Source organism: Eschrichtius robustus, chromosome 14 (assembly GCF_028021215.1).
Source record: "Eschrichtius robustus isolate mEscRob2 chromosome 14, mEscRob2.pri, whole genome shotgun sequence".
Lineage (NCBI taxonomy): Eukaryota > Metazoa > Chordata > Mammalia > Artiodactyla > Eschrichtiidae > Eschrichtius > Eschrichtius robustus.
In genome coordinates this window covers 17,293,620-17,313,727 of record NC_090837.1, presented here as the reverse complement: position 1 = coordinate 17,313,727, position 20,108 = coordinate 17,293,620, and the positions used below count along the sequence as shown (strand labels likewise).

Here is a 20,108-nt window from a genome sequence, read left to right as displayed (position 1 = left end):
TGTCACTGCAAATTGTTTATTAAAACACAAAGCAATGGACAGTGAAAAACATCCTGATTTTTTTACTTTTTGGTGGGAGTAGGGTGGGGCATGGAAGGGGTAGGGACAGATGGAGACAGCCCAGAAGGAAAGAGCTCTATCCACCCCTACAGCTTTCCCGGGCCAGCCAGGTTCAAAGCCCCTCAATCACATCTCACTGTGTCGCTGGAAATGCGTGTTGTGGCTACAGACAGAGAGTAGGTCTGGCCTGTGCAGGGAGAGGATGGGAATCTAGAGTAGGAGCTACGGGGGCTACTAAGAACTTGGCACTATCGTCCAGTACTTGGTACAGAATAGAGCAGCCAGGCCCGATCTAGAGGGGCGGGGTTGGTTACCTGACGAGCCAGGTTAGGCCAGTAGTGGTTGAAGAGGCTGCCCTGAGCTCTGAATGGGCAGCTGGTCCAAGCGTGGGAGAATTTGGTGGAAGGAAAATCCAAGGAGGGAACTAATCCAGGGTCAAATTTCTTTTCATTCCCTGGATCATGACATACCAGGGAAGACAGGAGTCAAGGATGTCTCATTCCTGGTTCTGCCATAATGCCTCTCCCTGCCAACTCTCCCCTCCCACCTGGCAACTCAACCCTCCTTTCCCGACAGTTGTCCTTTGAAAGGACGGAAAGCACACTTCAGATTGTTGTTGTTTTTCCTCGTACTGAAATAAAGCCCCGAAGCTCAAAATAGAGGTGAGAATGGAGTTCTGCTTTTCCTGGTGCTACGTGCTCCCCTCTCACAAGACTGCCTGGATGCAAGAGGTGCCAGGGCCCTCTTTGCCAACTCCAGCAGGCACTACTGTTTCCCAGGCTGCCAGCACAATCCTGGCTCCTTGTTTTTATACTCCTGGGGGGGTGGGGAGGGGGGAACCCGTCCCAAGAGATCCATCCTGCTCTTTTCCTGCCAACCCAGCCAGGCCCCAAATCATCTGCCCTTATCCAAATGATTTGGCAGCCTACAGCCAGCTCGCCAAAGGCAGCTGGGCAAGGACAAACCAGATCGGCAGCAAGCCACCCATGTACAGGGAAGAAACCGCCCTCACTGGGAAGCGGACCCATTGGTGCCTAGTCTTGTAACAAAATGAGGAAACCTAGCCCTCTTGCCCCAGGAGAGGTATAAATACAGAAAGAGTCCTAGCTTGGACTGAAAGGGAAAAATTACTCTGATCTCTCCGAAGCTTGAACGTGAAGCCTTCTTTGCAATTTTCTTAGAGCTCTTTGATCCCTAATTACATCTTCCCATAGAAGAAAAGCAGATTCCTTCTCTGGTTTCTGAACCGATCCTGGGTGTTTCTGGTTCTGCTTCTGCACCATCACTTAGCCTCGCCCCAGGCTCCTTCCCCAGGGGCCACAGCGGAAGGAGGCCCAAAGCTTACCCTCCCTCCCCAACTTGTTTTTTTAAAACAGGAGCATCTATTCGTCTCTCACTCTGGAAAGCTCACCTGCTCTTCTAGGTCCTTTTGGAGAGGCATGGAGGACAGTATTAATGTTGCCACTTGATGCCATTAAGGCTCCTCGAGGCAAGAAGACACCTGAATTAGGTCAGAGCCAGCCAGCAAAGGGGAGGGGGAGGAAGGGACCGTGAGACCCCCTGCCCAGACCTGAATCTAGAGGGAACGCCCACCCTGGCTCAGAGCAGGAGAGGACAAGGCACTGTGCTGACCGGGTAGGTCCTTCCCCAATCCCCAGGGAGGGTCGAGAACCTGCTGATTCTCCCCCTGTGCTTCCCAAGGTGAGCCAATTTCTAGGGAAAGGAATATAAGTGCTAGGAAAGGGAAAATACTGCTGCTGTTTTCTGAAGTTCAACTGAGATTCTAGAAGCCATGGCCAGGCCTTCTCAGGAGAGGGCAGAGGCAGGATATGGAGGAAGAGAAATTCCTTAAAACAGAAGCTTCTCCAAAAAGAAAAGAAGTCAAATCACAATTCTAAAACTAGATTAAACAGTTCCCAGGCAAAGAAAGGGGGCGGTAAACTTAACTCAAACTTCACCCCATCTCTTCCAAGCCTAAGTGACCTCTACTGTGATCCTCCAATCAGGCCAGTATCTCTTAGGCAAACAGCGGGAACAAGAAAACAAGATCACACTCTCAAACCAAAAGGTGGGCCTGCAGGCCCTGTGGTCCTCCTGCAAGTCTGACACCACTGACACAAAGAGAACCACCTTTCAAGTCACCAGAACGTAAGGTAAACACTGAGCAGCTTCTCCTCAATAGTGGAGGCTTTTTTAGAAAAATGTATCTGGTTTAGGGGACATGGGTCCCAAAGATTGTTTCCTGGCATGATGTTCCCGTCAGCATGAGTGAAGCCCCCAAAAAGTCTGATTAGAGGCCAGTTGGTCCCTGACCCAAATCAGGGGTACACTGCAGACTCTCAGCCCACCTCCCTCAGACATCTTTGCCCAGCCCACCTGGAAACTGAACCCAAGCCACACTTCTGGCAACAAGAATTTCACCTTGGCTGTCTGCTCTTGGCTTTGGCCAGCTGGGCTCAGGAAGATCTAAAACCCTAGGACGAGTGTGGACCCAGTAGAAGAGCCCAGGCCTCTCCTCCCCCATGCCTAACGGGCGTGACTTCTCACCTCCCCAACCCCAGCCAGACTCCCCTACAGCGCAGCCTCTCAGCCGCTAGCACCAGCTCACGATACAGACGTGGGGACAAACAGTGCAAAAAGCAAAAGATGAACAACAGAGTGATTCTTGATATACACAATACAAAAATAAAAATAAAGAGTACCCCATCCCCACCCCTTTAACCCAAACTTCATGTACCTATATCACCTTGAAAGAGCCAAAAAAAAAAAAAAAAAACTTTCAAGTTCAGCATCACTAGCCAACCGTAACCAGCCCTGGGCAGCTCTGTGAGCTGGGTGTGCTTGGCTCCAGGGGACGCTACCCCAGCCCCCCCCCATACTTCTTCCTGTTTCCTCACTTCCCCTTTAGTTTTTGTGAGCCACAGAAAGATGTTCCTTCCTTTCAGACACAACCAAAGAGGAAAGTGCCCGTCCCTATCCCTGAGCTCAGGGGGAAAGGGTGGGCTGGGAAACAGAGGCAGAAGCAAAGCTGCTTGGCTTACAGTACCGTTAGGAAATGGCCCCAGGAGCCACGGTTTCCTTCTGAGACTCTGAGTCACCGAAGGGAAGGGTTGAGGTGAGGAGGCGGGGAGCCCTCCTTCCTCAGAGAGACCCAGGCAAACTAATGAACAAGGCAAAATGGAGGCAGCAAGTCCTCCCGCATCCTGTTTACTCCATTGGCAGTAGCCTACGGCTTTGGAGAGCTGTGACGGAATGGGACTCGAAGCCCCTGTCAGAAGCCCAATTAACAGTCAGGATGTCCACTGCCCAGGCAGGTGGTGCCCAGGACCAAGGCTTCAGGACATCATCCTGTAACGCAGGGAGCTTCATGAAGCACTCCAGAAGTGTGCCTCCAATTATAGCTTCAGGCCGCAGCTGTCCAGCTGCCTGACTCAGTACCCAAGTATCGAGGCCTAAGTCACAGCTGAAATAAAGGGCTACGACTCTCAAAGGACTAAATGCTGACCTGGAGTAACTCATTAAGAACCAAAACCCAGGACATGGGCCCAAGGGCTACTTACTTTGTCACATAATGAGCAGTTCAAATATATGGAGCTCTTAGAAAACATATCCAAAGAGACAAACTCAAAACTAAACGCATTCTAAAAAGACGGGCCTGGCCTGAGATTCTATGCTGCTCCAGCCCAAGCATAAGCTAATCCTGCGGCTTTCCATCCACAAAATTCCTTGTAGCTTGGCTGGGTCCTCCCTCATTGCTCCCCTAACTGGGAAAAGGATGACAGGGACCAGAAAGGAGAGGAACAGGGAAGTCTCACTTCCTGCAGAAATTTTCCCAGGGAATTCAAGACAGACACTTAGAGGCTAAGGGTGGCTTCAGAGCTGCCAGGACTATGGCTGACTGGCAATCTTTCAGCCCCGTCACATCAAGAACCTGGCTGAGACTTGGACAAGGAAATGAAAGGACAAAAAGGGCACGCTATTAAGGTCAGTGAGAGGCGTCACTGGGCCAGATACAGACAGTTAGTCTAGCTCCTTGGGGCAGCTCTAGGCTTAAACCAAAACTGGTTGAACCGTGACATGGAAGGATGTGGGAATAAATGAACATCAGGTACTAGATACTCTCAACAGTGGTCAGTCACTTAGTAGGGCTCAAGTCTCCGAGGTTGCTCTTAAGTTATGCTAACATAAGCCTTTTCTGATCCAAAGACCAGAAGAGACTTTTAAGGTCAAGTGTTCTGTTGCTGCAGGCTGGAAAGCATCCCTGTCCCCTGGCAGCAAGACCCTACAAAGGGGCCAATAAAAGAACTGCTGGGTCAGGTCCTCCTGGCTGCTGGCTCAGAGATCCAGGGAGGGAGGTACCAGTAAGGTGAGGTGGTGGAGGATAAGACATTCAAGCAGAGGGAACCCCAAATCCCTATGTCTCCTTCCCTTCTTGGCAATAACTTAGCAGGATGGTTGAGAGAGAGATTTCAAATGAGCCAGGTTCAGAAAAAAAGAGAGAGAGAGAGGAAATCAAGTCCCCAACAGGCACTGAAATCAAAATGATTTGTTTGTGGTAAGAAGTCAGAGGCAACTTGAGGACCTGATATAAACTAATCGTCTCGGATACCAGACAGTTCTCTAACTGGCACACGTCAGGGAGACAAGCAATGACAAAGCTCAAACACTTAAGGTGGAACCATCATTGGGCTAAAACCAGAAAGGCTTCCAAGTAAGGAAGTATCTACTTTTCTTTCTTCTTTTTAATCCCCCTTCCGTTTTCATCTTTATCATACAAATTATACACCTTCACACACACACACACAAACCACACACACTTTGAATCCCAGGACATCTGAAAACTTATCTAGACATAACTTCAGAACATACCCAACTCCCAGCGCTAGTCTTCTCAGGTAAGAAGATGACATTTCCCTGCTGTTAATTTCTAACCTAAAAAAAGGAACCGTGTCTGCTCTGAGTTCAGAGTCCTTTCCACTGCGTTTACGGACGAAGACCCTGGACCAGGTAGGATCCAGTTTACCCTACGTACCCTGGAGAGGAAAGAGACGGCTGGGGGCCACCACAAAGAGAGAACTAGGACTGGAGCAGGTCTAGGACCAGGTGGTGGATGAGGGCTGCTCTCTACTCACTCCGCCTCTTTTCATCTCCTTTAATTGTGTGTGTGTGTGTGTGTGTGTTTCGTTTGTTTGTTTTTGTTAATCACGGTAAAAAATACAGAAACCCAAACCAACATGTTTGGTTTCTTTCCCACACCCCTCCACCTGTTCAGGATGGTGATTTGTTCTCACAACCGGCAGAGGCAGAAGAGGGTTGGAATGAAGACTCCGAAGGCCACCAGGATGGGAAACATGAGGCTGCTGTTGTCCGAGGCATAGGGGTTGGGCGTGCGGGGGCCCGACTGCACCCGGTTCTTATTGGTCTGTCTTTTGAGATTAGACCCTTCATCGTATTCTTCCTCCTCCTCCTCCTCTTCTTTCTTCTCCAGTCCTGGATGAGGCTGCAGCTTTGGTACATCTGACGCAAGAAGAAGAACACTTTTTAAGTAGGACCCATGGCATTTAAGTGAGGCCCTTAAGGACAGTAAATGAGTCACAGTAAAGAGACCCTGTGACCTAAGCAGGATCCACAGGAAGAAGCAGAAACAGTTCCCAGCCTAGAGAACAGCAGATTGCTGCAAACATTTGTCTTCTTTAGATTTAACTAAAACGTAGTAAAAGCCCTGAGCACAGAGAGGTTCACTATCTCCCCTTCCTGTCCTACTTCTTCAGAGCCCAGAAAGAACCAGATTGGACAAGGACAATGACCCGACACCCAAAGATTAACCTTTTCAAACCTCTCCTCCTCCCTCCTACCATCCCACATTTCCTTTTGATTCACACAGCAGTCAAGGAAAAGCTGATCCACAGAGTTGTGGGTTCTCAGCACACACTACTCCTCTGTTCTCTGTCCCCTCCTGAGGGACTCTGGCTACAAATCAGTTTGGTGGCAAGACATCCTCTGGGATGTCAAAACAATAGGATGCGAGCCTCGGTGCATCCAGGATGAGGTGGGGAAAGGCACAGAGGTGGGATGGGGGAGAAAAGTCACTAAGACAGAAACCTTCTCTGCAAAAATCAGCCTGGGAAAGCTGGCAGCCAGGACCCTCAACCCTGAGAAAGAGATGTACTCTCAGGCTGGATCCCAAGGACAGGGAGACATTAATAAATGAAGTTTTGCTCAGTGCAGCCCAGCAATGCTGCACTCTCTTGGAGCACACCAAAACACTCAAGGACCCTTCCTTCTGCCTTTTTCTTCTTTCTGCCCCCAGGACACAGATGTCAAAGAAACAGAATAAGGATGAGTTCTAGGCAATTCCAAATGACTACAAGGCTCAGGGCACACCATAGGTAACATTATTAATCCCAATTTACAGTAGGGTTAAAGGATTTTGTCCAAAACCAATCCGCTGATTAACTGGCGGCAGCAAGATGTGAACACAGATCTTACTCAGAAGCTTATGGCTAGCACCATGCTACACTTCACCCCCGGCCACCGGACTCTGGGTTCCCCACAATCTGGCTTTAAGTATTAGTGTTTTCAAAAGAGCGATCAGCTCAACCATCCCCCAAGGGCTTCCTCAATCATATCCTTCAGACCACGTCAAAAAGCAGATCAGAAACACAACTTACCATCCACTGTCCCAGCCATGATGTAGAGTGCACAGACTTTGGGATTGTCATAGTATCCCTAGGAAATGGGAAACAGCGGTCAACCCCACACAGCAGCAAACATCCCCCCTGCACCCATCCTTCTGAGCTCGTCCTCAGCTGTGAGGGCAGAGTAGGAGCGTTACCTTGACAAACTCGATGTAGAGTTTCCCTGTGAAGGTGGACACCTCCCCCTGGACACTCAGCTTCCCCTTTCTGATGCTCATTGGGATGATTTCATCATGAGCTGTACTGTGCCCAACGCGATCAAAGATATCCAAGTCCTTCACCACAACATGGCCATTCAATCGCACATCAAATACCTGCCAAGATGAGAAAAGGAGACAATGTCAAAACCACCCGCTTCACACCCCTTTGCCAGTTGGACATCAGGTACCCTGCCTGGGCTTCAAGTTCAAAAGTAATTCAAGGAATGACAGGACTGGATATACTCCAGGGTGGCTAGAGTCCTTCACCTGAGCCAAATCAAAGCCATGTTCCTTCACTGTCAAGGTCGCACACTGGCCGTAGGGAACAAAGAACACAAACAAAAAGCTCAACATGGAAAGAAGGAAATTCAGAGGAAGGGACAGGAAAACAACAGGGCTAAAAACAAGAAGGTGCTGACAACCAAGAAGGGAGAGGCTATAACCAGGAGGGCCTTAAGAGGATTAGTTAGTGGCCAAGAACTAGGATTCTGGCGTAGCCTTCTGTCACCAACCCCGAGGCAAGTTCAGTCATGTAGTAATGGGACACAGCTGGGCCAAAGGAATCCAGCTTTGGGAGTTCCCTGGTGGCCTAGTGGTTAGGATTCTGGGCTTTCACTGCCATGGCCCGGGTTTGATCCCTGGTCGCAGAACTGAGATCCCGCAGGCCGCATGGTACGGCCTTTAAAAAAATTAAAAAAAAAAAAAAAAAATCCAGCTTTTCCTCAAAGCTCATCTGTTCCTCCCTTCTGCGAAAGCGTCTCACACTCTCTGGTCCTTAGCAGAGGGCTATCCGAAAGTGGTAACGTCCCACTGGTCAAGCAGGGGCCTGACCAGGCCTCACCTTCTGCTGGGACTGTGCAAAGTAGACCTCGGCAAATTTCAACACCAGTACGTAGTCCCCCTCCTCCTTGATGGGCACTTCGTAGCCAAAGGTCTCCTCATTGTACCGCTCTGTTTGATACAGGATCTGGTCTTCGGGGTTGGAACGCAGGATTGGCAGTTTCATGCCATAGTCAGAGGCTGGGCACAAAAGACGAAGAGAAACCATGTCAGAGGCAAAACACAAAAGAAGAGTGGAGACCCCAGAACCACCAGAGGCATTTCCAGAGCAATGCTAATAACCCTCCCAGGGGAAGGGGCCACCCCCATTGCACCTGGCTCTAAAGAGACCAGCCACAAAGGCAAGAATCAGATACCCATTACCAAGGAAGAGTAAAATGAAAGAAACAAAGCACTAATCACCCCAAGAAGCTCCCATAACCCTCATAGCAGAACTTTTTGAAAGCATGTGAAAATGACTTTTCCCCAGCTATATCCAGAGTGATGGGAAGGGAACAAGTCTAACTCATTACTAGAACAAAGCACTATGCTACAGCTGCTGGGCTCCCTGGTGAGGGAGAGCTTCAGAGAAACCTCATAAAACCAGGGGGATGGCCAGGAACACCGCAAGACAATTAAGTTCAAAGAATGTTTTTTTTTTTCTCATTCAGAAAAACTCAGTCTAAATAAAAAACAGGATATCTGTTAGGAAAGTCATTCTTCATTGTCTTTACTACAAATAAGATACCAGCTTTAGCTGCTTTTTATAATTATTTCATTCAGAAAGTTCCAAGGCTGGTCAAAAGAAATATGTTCATTAAAAAAAGGATGTGATGCTCTCTAATTTCCTTTGGGTCCAAACATCTTACTTCCCACAGACTCATAGAACTCAACCTCAGGCAGGCTCTTGAACTTTCCCCCAGACAAACCGAAAGGAAAAAAAGCTCCTACCATATCCCCAGCACCTGACACAGGCCCTGGCGCATACGTAGGCACTCAATATGATTCGTTGACCGAACAAATGGCAACAAAGGAGGTGCCTGCAGAGCAGTCAAGCCATGCACTCCTCTCCATAGGAGGAGAGGCCTTAAGCAAATCAGAGGTAGCAGTGTCTCTCTCACACTATCTCCCCAAACCCTAGCAGGGAAAGAAAATGTGCCACGGTCCTATTGGCACCTCTGGCCTAAGATGCCCAGGTCCAGAGGGAGCCACCTTTCCTATTTCTGACAGACAAGGAATAAGGTGGGGTAATAGTAAAAAGTTCTTACTTGGGTGGGTATCAGAAGAGCCAAAAACCTCTGTTGCCCTCAGCCTGCCCCCAATCTTAGTAGGAGACGGGTCTGTACATGTTTTTCTTTCCCCCACGTTACAAACTATACCCAGGTCTTTCCTCAAATATAAGATTCCACACTCCAGCCCCAGAGATGACTAGCTATGCTTTCCAGGGCTCCATCAATCTATTGATACTTTCCAAACCACAGACTTAGCAGTGATTTCAGTACATGGGCCTAGTCTCTCCTCCACCTTGGAGGAGAAGTCTTGGAATTAAGATTTTAAGACCATCTTCCAATCTCACACGGTGACTCTGAAGACATCTGGCACCTTGATCCTTTGGGTGACGTTTGAGAGCGGTCATCCCGGGAGCTTTATCTTCTGAAACTCCAAGGGAGAGGATCTTTTATCTCTAAGGGAGGTAAAAGAGTAACTAAAAGATCCAATGGCTAAGGTCAAGCCCTCGGAAAAATAAACAGAAGTGTTAACAGTTCCTGTAAGTGAACGGCAGCGGGGAGATCAGATGGACCCATGAGACAATGAACAGGAAACTCATTGCACTTTTGTCTCCAGACATTTTTTTCTTCCTATTTCTCCTCGAGAAATCAAAGAAGGCGGTGGGGGGGGGGGGGTCTGAGTAGCACTGCAAAGGATGTACTGCCAACTGCCCCAGCTCTGTCCCAGGCTCAGACCACAAACCTGCAAAGAGTAAAAGATTGCCAGTCCTCTTCCAACTGAGTTCTAAGAATCTCCCTCTTCCCCAAGGACCGTGATCCACACAAATTTGGAACGGTCACTAGATTTGCTTTTCAGAGACACAGAAAAGTTGTGCATGTGTGGAGAATCATTTTTCCCCCTTTCCAGCATGGAAAAAGTGAGAAACCGATGGTAATGTAATCTGTGGCACTCTCAGTCCCACGGCTATGAAAACTCAGCCATGTGAGCAACAAACTACTTAATCTTGGAATTACCTTTAAATATTTTCCCAAGTGGCTTTCCCACGAGATTTGCCACAGGCAAAGTTTTGCCCAAGTCCCAAAAGAGACAATAGCATAAAGGACTTTTTCTCCTCCCCCCCCCCCCCACCCCGAGCCTTTATGCATTCACAGCTAAGTTTCTCTGACATACAGTGTAAACACGCAGCACACCACTGCAGCTGGCACGACATGGTTCAGATAGTTAACCAAAGAAGGAGGGGGACCAAAGGGCCCACACTATGTCCACAGCTTTTTAGCTCTAGACAATGGAGTCACCAGGTTACTTGAAAAATTCAGCCCAGGTTTGAAGGTAAGATGGGCCTGGATTTGAATCCTGGCTCTGCAACCTACTATGTGATGTGGAACAAGTTGTCTTCTCTAGGTGTTTTCTCACCTGGAAAATGGGGTATCACCTACCTAAATTCTCTACCAGTGAACTGCTCCTAGGAGGGCCTGCAAACAAAGCCTGCCCCTTATGTGGCAGTATAGGAAGAGAATTCTAAGCAAATTCCTTGGCCTTAAGCAAATCAGAGGTAGCAGTGTCTCTCTCACACTATCTTTTCAAGCTCTTATCTCCCCAAAGCCAAATCCTTCCCCAGCCAAAAGGAAAGGGTCTTCGTTAGGTCTACAGAATTAGTCATCCGATGGGCTCAGGCCCCTGGCCAGCTTTTTTCCTCTCCAGAGCCACATTCTGCTCCACTTTTAATTCCATGTAAAAGGTCACTGAGCAAAGAAAAAGATAGAGACACTTTAACCTACTCTGGACAGGAGAACTTTCAGACTCGTGTCACTGATTTCAAAAGCATGACAAGTTTTATGAAGAAGGAAAACAAGGCTCAGAGAGGGAAAGCGAATACTTCAAGGTCATACAAATGACTAGCGGGCATCCTTCTATGAAGAGGAAATATCTCCTAAAACCAAGCCAAGTTCAATGCCCTCAAGCCAAATAACCAGGTCTTTTCCACCACAGAGTCAAGAGGAACCCAGAAAGAGCAAGTTAAAAAGAACCTGGAATGCAGAGCACGCCAAAATCCCACACAGACCGCTTCTGAATCACTCTCAGTGGTGGTACCTCCATCTGCTGAAGCACACAGGTTGAAAAAAGCCTTTCCCAGGCTGTCAGCATCTTCTATGAGCACTAACTATCCTCAAGGCAGAAATGAAATTCAATAAACATTATGAAGTGCCTTTGAAAGCAAAAGCCACTAGGTGCCCTGGGCCACTCACAGTTACAAGAATGCTGAACTATAAAGACGCTATAGAGAAACAGCAAGTTCAAAAGCAGGCCAAACTCTTATCTGGATTAACTTGCCAACAAATACCTGAATTCATTCAACATAAAAATGGACTTTCCTCGCGTGCTGGAAACAATATCACAGGCATGTGGGAAAGAAAGACGTACAGCTCCTACCGCAATTAGTATAATTAGCTGCACGAGGCAAGGGTCTCCAAATACCTGGCAACCCTTACCCAAACAGTGCCAGAGAAGGGCAGGCAGAGGGAACCGCTGCACCACCCTTGGTGGTGCTGACTCCTTCGCACAGAAAGAAACTAGAGAGCTGCCTTCTGAGAGAGGAAGATAAATCACTTCTCAGCCCCAGACCTAAAGCCAGCAAAATGCTACTCTCAGGAGCCCTCCAAGTGCAATGTTGCAACTGGCTGGTCCAAGCTACAACAGCCTACAAGACGACAACCGCCCTCTACTCTCCATCCACGCCTTAATACTGCTACAATTCATACCCAAATGGACCGCCAGAGTGGAGCAGGGAACCTCCCTTTATGGAGTGGCAGGGTCTGAGACAGGACTCCAGTACACATGAGCTTTGGTAATTTGGTAAGTCGCATACTTTTACCTGCTACAATAAACTCTTCCAAAGGAACTGCGACCATGAGCCTATTACAGAGAGCCTGGCTGACCGCTGACCAGACCAAAAAAAAAAAAAAAAAAACCAAACCCACCGGCACCAGCAAATTAAAACCAGGATTTCTGAATAAGGGGAGTAGCTGGGGACTAAGCCTGTGTGGTCTTAGCTCCCTCCTCTGCACAACGGACCAAAGAGGATAATGTAACCTATGTAAAGCCTGGTATCTGTTAAGTGAAAGGAACCATCTGCACACTGTCTCACCATGGCTATCTCTAGAGGCAAAGTCCACAAACGGTCTCCTTCCTCCCTGCCCACACCCATGAAGAAAGAGGAAGGGTCCAGGATGGAGATAGCAATGACCTCCTGCTATTAAGTCTGGCTTTGGCTGCTGTTACAGCTGCTAGAGACCAGGGCCCTGACTCAGCTGAACCCAGGCTACTGAGACCTACATGCCAGGGCTAAATAAATTCCAGAGCTAAAGACAAACATAGTGCTTCAGAAAACAGCTCTGTGTCCCAACACCCTGACATGTATGGAAGCAATAAACTCCCCAATATAACAAACTCCAGGACACTGCAATTAACTTGGTTGGAAGAACTAAGTTAAACCCTTTAGGAAAGGCAAGAGCCAAATCTGGCATCGTGGAAAAAAGAGTGAGAAAGTCTGTCTCCTACTTTTCTGGAGATGGCATATTGCCAATCTGGCAAGCCTCTGAACCCAGCATACGGCATAAATCTCCTTCCAACACATGAAGCGAGGAACTTCCTTCTTAATCCTGTTTTCCAATCCTACTAACAGAAGAAACAGAGTCTAGAGCAGATTTTTGCAAAGAGTGGTCTGCAGATGTCCTACATCAGAAGCCCTGGGTGCAGAAACCTGGGTTTAATCTACAGGTCTGGAATTTGTATTTTTAACCAGCTCCCGTGGCAGTTCTTACACTAACTTTGAGAACTGTGCAGCTCTGTCAAAACTACTGCTGCTCAATCAATTAAGTCAAAATCATTTTTCCCATAAGCTGGAATCACACCTCTCAGGACCACTTAGGGTAGGTTCTCCGCACTCGCAGACGAAATATTCAGACCTTACGCTGGCTGACCCAGCTGACACACCACCAGCCCCCTGTGCAGTATGGTTTCGACATAACCGCCCTCTGGGAAGGGCCTGCAGCTTCTACTTTTATGCACACACATGCCCCGCTCCAAAGGGGGTTGGGGGAGGAGGCTACAATCAAACTTTCCTGGCCCATCCTCTTCCAAGATTCCTTTCCATTCTGGCTAAGAATCAAGCCCCGCTCCTGCAGAGAGGGTAAAGAAAGCGGCCCATTTCTGGGTCGGCAGGAATATACCAGAAACTGTGTTGAAAGGCGAGCAGAACCTCCGGGTCAGGGAGAGCGATAACCGAAAAACCCATGAGGCCTCAAGGTGGCAAGAGGCCGCCCTCGTCTTTACTTTCCTAGCTTGGGTGGAGGTGAGGGGTTAAGAAAATGCAGGATGCGAGGTCCAAATATCACTTCTCGCCAACTCTCTGCCTCGACGGCTCTAGGTAGCTTCGAGCCAGTGCCAGGCTCTGGGCTCTGATCGGGTTCCCGAGGAAACCGTAGAGAGAAACTTCGCTCCAGAGACGTGGGCCCAGGGTCGAGGAAGGGGCTCGGGGCCCGCAGCCCTCGGCGCGCTGCGCCGGGCACGGCAGGCCCGGGATCCGGCGGCTCAGCCGAGGGGCTCTCACCTCGGCCCACTCGGCCTTCCAAAGGGTCCTTGCGAAAGTGGATGCCGTGCACGTCCACATGCGCCTCTCCGCCGGCGTTGACGGCCCAAATCACGCTCTCGGGCAGCCCGGCCCCAGCCGAGCCCACCACGCCGAGCCCCGGTCCCCGGAGCGCCGGCAGCAGCAGCAGCAGCAGCAGTCGCCTGAGCGCCACGGCGGCTCCCTCAACCGCCCGGGCGCCCAGCATGGCGGCCTCCACAGCGGGGGGCAGCCTCCGCCGAGCCTTGTCCTCAGCCCCGCCAGGCCGCCCCGGACTCAGAAAAACAGCACCACGGCCCGCTGTGCCTCAGCCGCCGGAGACATATCGCTCTCAGGCCTACTTCTCAGCCACGGGTGCCACCTCCCACCTCAGGAACAACCTACCCCACCTCCCAGCCCCGGCCACGACCCTGCAGCCAATCAGCACCCGGCCCTCATTAACTACCCACCACCCCGCCGGGAGGCGCCCGCCCATTGGCTGCCAGGCGCGGGAAAGGGCGTGGCTACTCCCAGGCGCCGGCCCAACCATCAGGCACGAGAGGGAGCGCGCGCAGAGTTGGGTTGAAGCGGCGGTTCAATGCGGAAGTGGCGGGGTGCAGCGCCCAGGCGGCCCCGGAATCCCGCAGCTGAATAGGAAAGGGGGCCTAGCGGGGAAGGTTTAGAATAGGGCGCACTGACACGTCGCCAGCACTTCCGGTGTTCCAGGTTTTGGGGACCGAATAGGCTCCCGAGGGGGCGCTGCCGACTTGCCCGCCCCCTTTCTTTCTCAGGGAGAAGCATGAGCATACGCTCTAGTAGGAGACGCAATGATCACTCTTCCGACCTGAGACTCGGCCTTTTTCCCCGCGTGAGAAGACAATCCATCCTCCTCTAGAAAGGCCACAGGCACAGGTTTTCAGGGCAAGGGGTCTCACGAAGACAAGATCCCGCCCCCACCCCTTAGCGGGCTCGGGGCTGGTGGTAGCGTCCAGACGGCCGCCCAATCAGAAGGCTCCAACGCAGCGGAAACGCGTGGCCTTGGGGGCGGGGCTCCAGGCTACCCGTATCTCCATGGCGACAGCCTCGGGCAGGCCCCAGCTATGGAGGGGCGGGGCTGGGGCTTCGCCGGCCCCGGCAAGGACTTGGAGGTACCCAGTATGGAGGTCCAGTCTGTCCCGTACAGGCATGACCCTAGCTTCCTCCCTGCTCTTTGGCAGTTCACCCAGCGCTCTCCTGCCTTGGCGATCCCTGCGCTGTGGTCGCTGCCCGAACTCCCACTTCTCAGAGAAACTGAGGCCCAGAGAAGGACGGAGCGTTGCCCAAACGGTCAAACCGCAAGTTTAGGGCGGAGCCAAGGCAAAACCCCATTTATCCATTTGTTCCACATTATTTATCAAGACCCTGCTACTAGGGTTGTCAGATTTAGCAGATAAAATACAGGAAGCCCAGTTAAATTTGGATGTCAAATAAATGGGACATACTCATACTAAAAATAATTTATTGCTTGTCTAAAATTCAAATTTCACTGGGCTTTTTGCATTTTATCTGACAACCCTGCCTACTACCTGCCAGGCAATGAGTTTTGGGCAGCAATGAACAAAACTACACCCAGGATCTCGCACGAGAATCACAGTCCTGACTCAATTATTTAGTTAGAACAATGAGGAATGCTGTAAAGGAACAAAGTGAGGTACGAAAAAGGAGTATAGGTGGGGAATTTAAATGCACCTGAATTCCTTCCCCAGACCCCAAGAGCAGATTCCCACAGAGACAATTTTTGTAGTATCCTCTACTGGTCCCACTTTTTTCCCCCAGTTTTGCAAGGATCTGGACTTGCTTCCTCCCACAGACTTGTTTCCCCTCCCAAGGCCTCTTTGGGGCCCTGCCCTAGAGTGTCTAATCCTACTTTCCTCTGAAACCTGTCATCTTTGGAGGAACCTGACAAGTCAGAGCTTGAAGAGCCCTCAGTTCAGGGGCGTGGTGCAAATGGGGGAACACAGGCACAAAGAGGTGATGGAGACTTCCTCCCTCCTGGGCAGTTGACCTGTAAAGCCCATGTTCTGGCCATTTACGACACTGCTTCCAGGAGCTCATGTTTATCCTCAAGGCAGTCTAGTCTAGGAGAAACTATCACAGAAACGATTAAACTTTTGAAAAGGACCCAGAAACCCTAACCTTAAGCCTTCTCCCAGTCTCCTAGATCCTTGGTCACCCCAGGAGGTGAACAAGATAACTGGCTAGCCCCCCCTCCCCCAAACTAGGCCCTTCAGAGTCCATGCCTGGCTGGGCTATCCTTGTACCAAGGGGCCTGGCCCCACTTTTGAGATTCAGGTGCTTGTCGATAAGGCTACCTCTTAGGTAAAACAAAAGTTCTGATACCCTGGAGGCGGGATGAGCATGGGATCTGAGTTAGACTTCCTGGGTTCCAAACCCTGCTCCACCATTCACTCACCATGTGGCCTTGGGCAACCTCTCTGAGTTTCAAGTTTCCTCAACTGTGACATAATAATAGTTTCTACTTCAAAGGGTAGATGTGAGAATTAGAGAAGGTAATGCAACCATTTGACTCAGCAATTTCACTCCATTTCACCCAAGAGAAATGAAAACATATGTTCACACAAACATTTGTACATGAATGTTCATAGCAGCATTATTCATAATGGCCGAAAAGTAGAAGTAACCCAGACGCCCATCAACAAATGAATGGGTTTTTAAAATGTGGTATATCTATACAATAGACTATTCAGCCAGAAAAAGTAACAAAGTACTGCTACAGACTACAACATGGACGAACCTTGAAAACACTGTACTGAGTGAAAGAAGCCAGAAAAAAAAAAGGTCACAAAGTCTATTACTGCATTTATATAAAATGTCCAGAATAGGCAAATCTATAGAGACAGAAAGTAGCTTAGGGTTTGTCTGGGGCTGGGGGAGCAGGGAGATTGGGGCGTGATAACTAAAGGGTATAGGGTGTCCTTTTCGGGTAATGAAAATATCTAAAATCAACTGTGGTATGGTTGCACAATTCTGTGAATATACTGAAAACCACTGATTTGTACATGTTAAATGGATGAATGGCATGGTATGTGAATTATATCTAAATAAAACTGTTACCAGAAAGAAGAGGGAAGAGGAGGAAGAGAAGGGGGTGGGTGGAGGAGGAAGGGGAGAAGGTGATGTACATTAGAATAGAATAGACATTAGAATAGTGCCTGGCACAAGCCAAGCACTCAACCAATTGTTATCCTGGAATGAAAGGGTCCCTGAGTTTTTGCTTTCTGCAATGTAACCCCACCTGCACTGTGACAGACTGCCAGAGTTAGGCTTTTTTAGGAATGCCCAGAGCTCATGATAAGTATAATCACTGAGGTTGCAGCCTCCTCAAACTCCTTTCTGCTGAAGGACTCTGTGCCCCTTGAGGGTGACAATGTCTTCTGTAGGCGGCACCCCCTCACCCTGGGGCAGGTGAAATTGGTGGTACCATTTAACAGGGTATTTCCTAACGGAAGAATTGGGCCCTTCAATTCGCCAAGCTCTTTCTCTTATCTCATGAGATTCTTACAGTGTTTGAAAGCCCCATAGCCTACTATCCCCATGTATATAACAGAGGAAACAAGCCCGCAGGGATAGGGGCCAGCAGTTTTCAAATGATGGGCATTGCTCCTGCAAGCAGAAGTTGGTTGCTACAGAATGGGGTCTCATCTGAGAGATTCTGGCTCAGGGACAGTGCCCTGGTGGCAAGGCGACTTGACTGGGGTGGAGGGAGTCAAGTTTCTAGCAGCTGAGGGGTTATCAGGAGTGGGACTCAGGGCTGGGATGGGAGTGGGGGCAGGAGACAAAAGGATTAGGGTCGCAGCTGCCAAGCCAGACTGGAGGGCCTGACCCCAAGGCAGGATTACATCCAAAATCCCTGACCTAGGGACTTCCCTGGCAGTCCAGTGGTTAGGACTCCGTGCTTCCACTGCAAGGGGCATGGGTTTGATCCCTGGTCAGAGAACTAAGATCGTGTGGTGTGGCCAAAAAAAAAGTCGCCGACCTAGAGGAGTGAGTCCCCAAATAGCCCCAGGCCTGCTCTGAAGGCTGGCTGTCCACACGGCAGGGAGTGTGAGCTCTAGGAAAGCAAGGGTGTCAGTTCCCTGGTGGTACTGGGCCCAGACCATTTCTCTCCAGCCTCCAGTGTCTCCTGCCTGCTGTGGAAGGTCAGCCCCATTTGAGAGCCCAAGGACCCTCAGAGTGGCTGCATCCCCACCTCCTTCAGCTGGGGCTGGTTTTCTCCAAAAATTACTTCAAGTCTTCAGAGGAGCAGAAACTCTCATTCATTGCTAGTGGGAGTGGCCAGCCACTTTGGAAAACAGTTTGGCAGCTTCTTACTAAACAACATACTCTTACCATGAGATCCAGCAATCAAACTCCTGTGTATTTATCCAAAGGAAGTGAATACCCACGTCCACACAAAAACCTGCACACGGATGTTGACAGCAGCTTTGTTCATAACTGCCAAACCTTGGGGGCAACCAAGATGCCCTTCAGTAGGTGAATGGATACATAAACTATGGTACATCCAGACAATGGGATAGTCTAATATTATTCAGTGCTAAAAAAGAAATGAGCTATCAAACCATGAAAAGACACATAAGAATCTTAAAAACATAATACTAAGTGAAAGAAGCCAATCTGAAAAGGCTACATACTGTATGATGCCAACTATATGCAGCAAAACTATGGAGACACTAAGATTAGTGGTTGCCAGGGGTTATTGCAGGGGGCGGGGGCATGAATAGGTAGAGCACAGAGAATTTCTAGGGCAGCGAAACTACTCTGTGTGATATTATAGTGGTGGATACATGTCATTATACTTTTGTCCAAAGCCGTACAATGTACAACACTGAGTGAACCTTAGTATAAACTGGACTTTGGGTGATAATGGCATGTCAATGTAGGTTCATCAATTGTAACAAATGTACCACTCTGATGGGGATGTTGATGGCGGGACAGCTGTGTATGGGTCGGGGGAGTGGGGGCGTGGTAATACGGGGACTCTATGTATTGATGCTTTCCACTCAGCTTTGCTGTGAACCTAAAACTGCTCTAAAATATAAAGTCTATCTTAAAAAACGCTACTTCAAACCCTCCAGAACCTTCTCAGGATGGAGGATCTGCCCTCCATGGAGTGACAGGAATGGAGATTTGAGGGTCAGACAGAACTGGGTTCAGGTCCTTTCTTAGTGGCTCCCCAGCTCTGTCACTCCTTTTCTCTCTAATCACTTCTCTCCTAAAGTGCAAATAAGATCATCCATCTCATAGTTGTTGCAAGGATTAAATGAGATGGTTTAAAAATGTACATAAATTATTTTTCTCTGTTTGTGGAAGAAAGATAAATGTTTTGTGGAAAACTCGGAAGAGAATTTTACAAAGATAAAATTCACCACAATTCCATCCAAAACTGGGATAAGATATAAACTCAGGCCCTGAGGGAGCAGGTTCTCAAGAACCATTGTTTCCCAGCCATTTGATTCTCACCTCAGGAAGTTGGGAAAATAGAATGTCCCCATTTTGCAGATAAGAAAATGAAGTTCAGAAGGGTTAAGTGAATTGCCCACACAATGAGGAGGCAAAAGCTGTGGCTTTTTTGGCTTCTAATCTACTCCTTTTCCTCTGAGCCAGGCTACCTATCAGACACAGATTGGTGCAAATCACAGCTCCACCATTAATTGCTGTGTGACTTTGGGTAAATGAATTCACCTCTCTGAGCCTCAGTTTCCTCATCTGTGAAATGGAGAGAATAATTATACATGCCATGTAGGACTGTAAGAAGTAAAAAGACATGTTTTAAACAAGGAAAATAAAAAGGACATGTTTTAGAAGCTAGCATCATGCGACCCTTGAGCCCAGAGCTAAGTACTCAATAAATATTAGTCATGGGTGTGTGGAGGCATGGAGCCCTAGACTCAAAGCCTAGCTCAAGTTCTTAGAGTTGTGCGGCCTTGGGAAAGTCATTTCTCCTCTTTGGGCCTGTTTCCTCATCTGTAAAATGGAAATAAGACCCACCATGTAAGGGTGTTAGGAGCCCTTAATGGAGTAGGTCTTCAATACATAGTAGCTGTGAATCATTTAAGAAGAAATAATTATAACATGTGACACTGGTAGTTTGGTAAATAGAAAAGGCCTTGGTGAAATTCTCAGGCTAAGGAGTTGGGAAAAACCTTTCCACCCCAGGGAGGGAAAAGCCAAAGGGTCCCACAGTTCAAAAGTAGAAAATGGAGAAGCTGTTTGGAAGCCCCCAGGGGCAATTTCACCTTGACCCACAAAACTGAAAAGGGGTGTTTCTTCCTATATAGATAAGGATCAGAAGAACAAAGCATGCTATTAATTAAGTCTTGCCTATTTTAAGTTTATGGAATATTTTTCCCCTTTAAAGATAAGCTCACAATAAAAGTTCAAAAGGTAAACACAGAGAAGGGGTGGGGGCCAGCCCTGCCTTCTGCTGCCCTGCCA

At 48.9% G+C, this 20,108-nt stretch overlaps 1 protein-coding gene across 2 annotated transcripts; it reads right to left on the bottom strand.

Moving 5' to 3' along the window:
- Positions 1–14,009, bottom strand: MLEC (malectin). 2 transcript variants are annotated; one of them, XM_068562405.1, is made up of 5 exons: positions 13,617–14,006; positions 7,800–7,978; positions 6,896–7,072; positions 6,732–6,789; positions 1–5,577 (listed from the first exon to the last, which is right to left on the bottom strand). In XM_068562405.1, exons 1-5 carry the CDS (start codon positions 13,840–13,842, stop codon positions 5,348–5,350), a joined length of 870 nt encoding a protein of 289 aa, XP_068418506.1. In that variant the 5' UTR covers positions 13,843–14,006; the 3' UTR covers positions 1–5,347. The 2 variants fall into 2 exon arrangements, with proteins under 2 accessions (XP_068418506.1, XP_068418507.1); XM_068562406.1 differs by lacking the exons at positions 6,732–6,789; positions 6,896–7,072 and having other exon boundaries at positions 13,617–14,009.
- Between the last annotated feature and the right edge of the window lie 6,099 nt (positions 14,010–20,108).